The 6746-nt window shown below is 37.7% G+C and overlaps 1 protein-coding gene across 1 annotated transcript in view; it reads right to left on the bottom strand.

Moving 5' to 3' along the window:
- LOC102295992 (complement C3) overlaps positions 1-6746 on the bottom strand; it is a gene marked incomplete in the record, with an annotated part of 28967 nt that overhangs the window by 17773 nt on the left and 4448 nt on the right. The window contains 10 exon segments of the mRNA XM_042224531.1: positions 1-32; positions 619-708; positions 852-915; positions 1371-1580; positions 2944-3083; positions 3495-3583; positions 3681-3798; positions 3943-4140; positions 5740-5808; positions 6591-6720. Coding sequence (XP_042080465.1) covers positions 1-32; positions 619-708; positions 852-915; positions 1371-1580; positions 2944-3083; positions 3495-3583; positions 3681-3798; positions 3943-4140; positions 5740-5808; positions 6591-6720 — 1140 coding nt within the window.

Raw genomic sequence — 6746 nt, 5'->3', positions numbered from 1 at the left:
GTTCTCCAATAGTGTGCTCATTTGCTCTCTTCCTGTATAGACATAAGAAAACCCACAGTTACTGAGTTGGAAATGGGGCTAATCTATTGATTACAAAGGTCAACAAAAAAAAAATCTTTTTGTAATCATCAGAAACCACAACACACTTTTCTAAACCAGTTTTTGAGGATGATTCCAAATCTGCTTTCAGGTTTTTTGTTTTTTTTTACAGTCACAACAACTTTTTGAATTATGAGTAATATTAGTTTGCAATGGACTTGCATGTGTTTTTTAATAAACCAATCTTTAACTGTTTCAATATTTTCAGTGCGAACTCAGATAGGCGCACACTGTGGCATAGATGTAATGGTCATTGTCAGAATCAGAATCAGAAAGGGTTTTATTGCCAAATGTTGAGCAGGTCAACAACATTAGGAAATTGCTGCGGTGCTTCAGTGCAAACATACTGTCATAAATTGCGCTTAAATAGACATGAAAAAAATAAAAGTAAGAATAAGAATTGTCAGGAATTGTCGGGTAGCTAGCACTGTTTATTCAAAATCTCTTGGCATATGATTTTCTTGTGTATACTTTATGGAAGAAGTGTTAGCTTTGGGAAAATAAGGTTCTTGGTCTTACCACTTAGAAAGATTTGTGTTCTTGCAGCTGTATCTGGAACCATATCTGTTTCAGGAATGGCACTCTTGATGATTTCCACTTGTTTGCCATCTAATCGAAGAGACAGATAAGAAGTTAGTGGATTCTGAAATGATTGTATATAAAATAAACAAATAAATAATGAATAAATATATTTCGTTAAATATAAGTTATATATATTTCGCACATTGCAACTATTTAAACAGTAAAGTTACCTCTTCCTTTCCTAGCAGGGTCTAATAGTAGAGTTTCTGTATTATACGTCAGTACACCTGGAGGCTGAAAAAACAGTAGTTTTAAGATAAGGAGTAAACACTGTCTGAGTAAATTGCTAATACAGATAATTGCCTGTTAAAATCACAAAGAATTGATTCTGTTCATCTTGATCTTGCGTTTTCAGTGGGAGAAATGTTTCGTCACTCTTCCAAATAATTTCTTCAGTCTCAGCTGATTGCAGGTTTCCCCAACCTTATAAACAGTATATATTTATGTCCAGATAAAAAGAATCAATTTGGGTGGCTTTCCTTACCTGGATGTTTGAGCAGGCATCAATGCATGTTGAAATGTTTTTAAATATTTTCTTGGTTATTTTACTCATACTAATTTAATTTGTTGTAACTGCCCTTGAGTGTCAACAGAAGGTGTATTGGAGACAATTAGTGGTCTGAGACAGAAATGAGAGGTTCAAACCATTCTCATATGATATATCGAGTGCTGCAACAAATCTTTCTTACCACTACCCGCAGCATCTTCCTGATACCATCACTGCCACCATCTCTAACAGCTGCTTTAATCTCAATAGGAAAAAGTCCTTCCTTCATGGGGATAATGGTAAATGCTACAGCCCGTGTTGTTCCACTCCCAACAGTGACCTCCTGACGATACTTCCCGCGCTTATGAGCTGCACTGCACAAGTTGGTTTCTTCTTTCAGATCCACACGCACCTTGAAATGGGTAAAGATGGACGGTAGATTTTTTTTAAAAGCCACGACAAAAACCTAAACAGGTGGAAAACAGACAATGCAGATACTTTGCATTGAATATGGGATCACTGAATAATTCCATGACTGCGAAAGTCCCATATGATAACATATAGTTGGCCCACCACCATCATTCAAATTTTAAGTGTAGAGATTAAAAGATGCTGGTTGACATGTTTTAATAATCTCATTCCTTAGGGATTTGCAGAAACTACTGTCACCAGTGTTGGGGAGTAACGGAATACATGTACCGCCGTTACGTATTTAAAATACAAAATATGAGTAACTGTATTCCGTTACAGTTACCGTTTAAAAAGGTGGTATTCAGAATACAGTTACTTTGTTGAAATAAATGGATTACACTGTGGTACTTTCCTGTTTCATTTTGTCGCGGGTCAGGACTGTTTGGGTTTTGTTTGACAGCTACGTTCTGTTGTTCCAGGCGGCAGCGTTACGGTTGCCATGGTTACAGGGCGACGCTCTCTCTCTCTCTGCGACTTGTGTTTCCTGGGTGAGAGAGCGCCTTTTCGTTGTTGTTGTTGTTGTGCTAAGCTAACAGGCAGAATGCTACAAGCATAGCTCTAAAGAATGTAGCATCATGGGCAGTGTAGTCCGTGTTGCAGGGAGAATGGACTGCCATACACGTTATGTGTCTGTGAGCGCGAGGAGGGAGAAAAAGGGGAGTGGAAAGGTACGAGTTGTCATCGAGCAAAAACGGGAGCTGGAAGCATGTAAATATAATAATAACCACTTCAGCCAAGAAGAGTGCCTGACGAGCCCAGTTGTAAGTAAGCTATTAAGACTCGACTGTACACCGTGTTCGTGTTTTCCTCCGAAAACAATAAGTTCCGTTGGAGCAGTCTTTCAACGCCTCTCTCTGTCTCTCGCAAGAAAAGTTGACCCACACAACAAAGTAAAGCTATTTTTCGGCTACGAGCCGACAGGGACCCCGCCGTATTAGTCAGAGGTCCCTTTACTACAGTTCGGAGTCGCGGACCTTCAGTAATAGTAATAAATCACACAGCAATAGTACATTCACGTTGTTGTAAAAAGCATGATAATATATTAAGTAATCCAAAGTATTCAGAATACGTTACTGTCATTGAGTAACGTAACGGAATACGTTACAGAATACATTTTGGGGCATGTATTCTGTATTCTGTAGTGGAATACATTTTAAAAGTAACCTTCCCAACACTGCTGTTACCCTTGACACTAAATCATATTTTTTAAACATCAGTTTCATCAGTCCTCTTGGCATCTTGGCATGGCATTTCCAGCAGTTCTAACTAATTCTGCACATTGGGGTTTAATAGCACAGACTCACTCTGATAGACTCTTCTTCATAGTTGTGGAGAATTGCTTTAATTTCCAGCTGCTCTCCACGGACTGCAGAGTATGGCAGTCTGAGATCAATGAAGAATGTCTTCTGTACTAAGATCTCTAAATCATCATTCACACAGATACCTTCAAATGAGAGACAAATAAACATAAAACAAAAGCAAAAGAAAGCGCAAGACATTTGTGAGTGGAAATATAAAATACAATTTATGTTAAATCTAAAAAAAATAACACGAGTTGTACTTCTTCACTTTAGGAAACAACTGTAACAACTTCAGCCAACTGAATACTTTAACTCTTCAGTTTTATGTTGTGAGTTGTGAGCTGTGCGTGATACGCTTGACACCAAACCAAATTTTTTCATCTTTCTTTGGCCAAATGTACATATTGTATAAAAATGTTTACATATAGTTTCAGCTTTCTGTTGAACTGATAGATCAATATATATATTTTTAAAAGCTAAGGTTGGTGTAACAATTTCGAAACAGGAATTGTACATATAAAAAAGAAAAATTTGTGCACAGAAACAATTCTCACCATGAGTCCTCGACATACTAATGCCAGTAAAGTGCCAGGCTGTAATTGAGTCAGGTAAAGGTATATCATTTTTCTCAAATGTTGTACGGCTGAAATAGAAAAGTCCCATCAGTTTCAGTGGCAAAAAAATTCCTTAGAGAAGTGGAACGAGTTTTTGTGCATTGCTTTTTTATTGGCTGTACTTACCAGTTTTTGATGTTTTGAGTGCAATTTGGTAGTGTGAAGTTAATCCAAAGCCAGCTTTCGGGGAAGCTCGTCCGAACAGAGATTTCATAGCTGTTTATGTAATCATCATAAAGCTCATCTAAAAGATGTGATCAAAAAGTACTGTTATACTTTTTATATGATGAGAATGAGTTTTTAAAAACTAGCATACAACTAAATATATAAACTAATATACGTGATCTACCCAAAAAGAGTTTTCCCATCCCCAGTCCCCATCTCTTACTGCGAGCCAGTTTGAGGGCTTCCACTTTCCTGTCAACATGCACTTTTTCCATCTCCTTGCAGCAGTGAAGGAAAGCCTCTGCACAGCCTGGACCACCCACAATATAGTCGCGTCGCCTCTCACAAATGTATGGAACAGGAACATCCTTCATGCCATCTAAACAGCACTCAATTTGTTCTTTGTCCTGATATTTAGATACTGAAAAAAGGAAACCACAGAGAAAAACCTTTAGATTACAGAGTTTAAAGTTCATTAAGAATGATCATGTACAAAGGGACGGTGACATTTATGTCTGTAAATATTTTAACATGACAATTTAACAAATAAAGTGACTGTGACAGTGGTCTGTGGTTTTATTTTCCAGTTCACAAAAGGAGACTTTGAGTAATGGTGAAAAGCTTGAATGTGCTTTGCTTGATGGAAAAGTGTGGTGGAGTGCACAGTGCTAAGTTTATGTAGAGTGTGTGCAAATGGGTGAATATAGTCTGATTATTTATTTTCTGTCTGATATTTCATTTTTGTTATAATCACTGGTCACAGTTATCATGAGACTCTTACTGGAAATTAGTTAAACCAGTATAAACTTGTTTAAAGAATTTTTTTCACAAGACAAATGCTTGATGTAGATATGCAGGAGTGAACCAGAGCAAAGTCAAGAAACAATAGCTCTCATAGATAGATGATGCCACAAATGCATGAAGTCTAGTCAAGTCAAGTCAAGTAAAATATATTTATAAAGCACATTTAAGAAAACAACTGTTGACCAAGATAAAAACATAGGAAGACATGACAAAAGTTAAGAAAATAAGAAGATTTGAGTAGGAACTAAGATAAATAAAAGTCATACAAACTCATTCTGATATAAAAGCTTAGGAATAAAATTGGGTTTTCAGACAGGCTTTGAAAGTGTCCAATGTTGGGGGGGGGGTCCTGATGTGAAGGGGCAGTTTGTTCCACAATTTAGGAGCAGTTACAGCAAAGGCCCCATCTTCTGTGTGCTTTAATCTGGACCTCGTGACAGCTAGGAGCATTTGACCCACAGACCTCAGTGATCTTGCAGGAGTGTACCAATTTGAAAGATCAGAAAGCTATGAGGGTGCTAACCCATGCAACGCCTTAAATACAAATAATAAAATCTTAAAATCAATGTGAACTGGCAGGCAGGGCTGGCTTACATGTGCCAGTTAATAACCGTGCTGCAGCATTCTGGACCAGCTGCAGTAGGCTACCTGATGACACACTGACCAGAGTAATGACTATTACAAAAGTCAAGGCGAGATGAAATGAAGGCAATAGCCCTCTCAAAGTCTCTAAAACAGAGACATGGCTTCACTTTCGCAAGTAGCCGAAGATGAAAGAAACTGGTCCTGATTGTAGCATTAATCTGTTTATCAAACATTAGATTACTGTCAAAAATCACTCCTAGGTTCCCCGCAAATAGTTTTTTATACATTTCTAAGGGGCCAAAGTAGTAATCGTCACAGGAACAAAACACAATGACCTCTGTTTTCTGAAACTGTGCAACTTTTTCCTTGTTTTTCTTCTAATAACTGTGCACTTTGTTTTTACCTGCCAACTGTCTGTGAACTTTGCATTCAAATATAAACCACCATGACACTTTCCTGCATGCGGTCAATCAGCACAAAGGTTCTCATCACAACAACATGCTTCTAGGAAGTGGTTTCAGCAAAGCAGCAAGCTTAAAGAAACTAGTAAAGTAAGTGGGATAGACAGTTCATTCTGTCAAAGACAGAATAGAAATAGCAATGTCTATCTTTGGCAGTTTAGGATACTCACTCAAGCTGGTTCTGAGGTCAATCAAAGTGGTAGATCGTTTCCTTCTGCTGGTGGCAGGACACTTCAAATCTGAGTTTTGAAAACAGAAAAAAGCACTCCCTTTTGCAATCCTAAGACATCGGTTACAGTTTAAAACACATTCAAAACATAGTCGCTCGAAATGGCTTATTTTCACTTTCATATAACACTACTTGCAGCTGATTATGGGATATCTATTAAGGAAGAAATTTAACAAACTGACTTGTTACAGCAGTGGCAAATTCAGTGAGCTCTTTAGATGCACCCGTTCTTTCATAAATGTTTGATAAGGCAGACTGCATGGCTAGAGACTGAAAACACCCGAATTCCAAAAATAAGAGATTATATCATATTCTTTATTTTCTCCTAATAGTTTATGTTAGAAGCCACTAAAACACAGAAGTAGGAACTTAAAGGTTATAGTTAACGCTTTAAGGCAACCAAATTATTCATTCTAAGTCGATTTTGAAAGTAAGCCTTCACTTTTTGGCAGATGCTTCTTCTAATGCTTTGAGAAGAAGGTATATTTCTACAGTAGTAAATGAACAAATTTTGACAAGGCAGGGAGCACCAACAGCAGCTAACTATGTCCCTTCATTGTACTGTTTCTATATAGTCATTTTTTTTAGTATGAGCTACAAGCAAGAGAAAATAAAGAGGTAGTGGACTAGCATGGCCAGCAGCAACCTAAAAAGGACCATTATTGGTTTCCTTGTTTTATACAAGGACATTTACCATTTTGTAGGAGAAAATGAAATCAGTTTGTGTGGCTCTCAGTTAGTCACTGTTACACTACTTTGACAAAGTCAGTGTGATGAGTAAAGTAGGGTAACCTGTTCTATGTGGTGTTCCAGAAGTAGTGCTGGCCACAAACAACAGTCCAGCATCATAGAAAACATTCATGCTGTCCTTTCCTCCACCTGGTGTGCAGCCTGTGTCATACGCCGCTATTATTTCCCAAATCTGCGCAGAGTGGAAGCAAATCAAAT

The sequence above is a fragment of the Haplochromis burtoni genome, unplaced genomic scaffold, assembly GCF_018398535.1.
Source record: "Haplochromis burtoni strain Fernald_Lab_line unplaced genomic scaffold, NCSU_Asbu1 Contig_140, whole genome shotgun sequence".
NCBI classification, from domain to species: domain Eukaryota; kingdom Metazoa; phylum Chordata; class Actinopteri; order Cichliformes; family Cichlidae; genus Haplochromis; species Haplochromis burtoni.
Note: the sequence above shows the minus strand (reverse complement) of the source record. Positions and strands in the feature narration are given on the sequence as shown.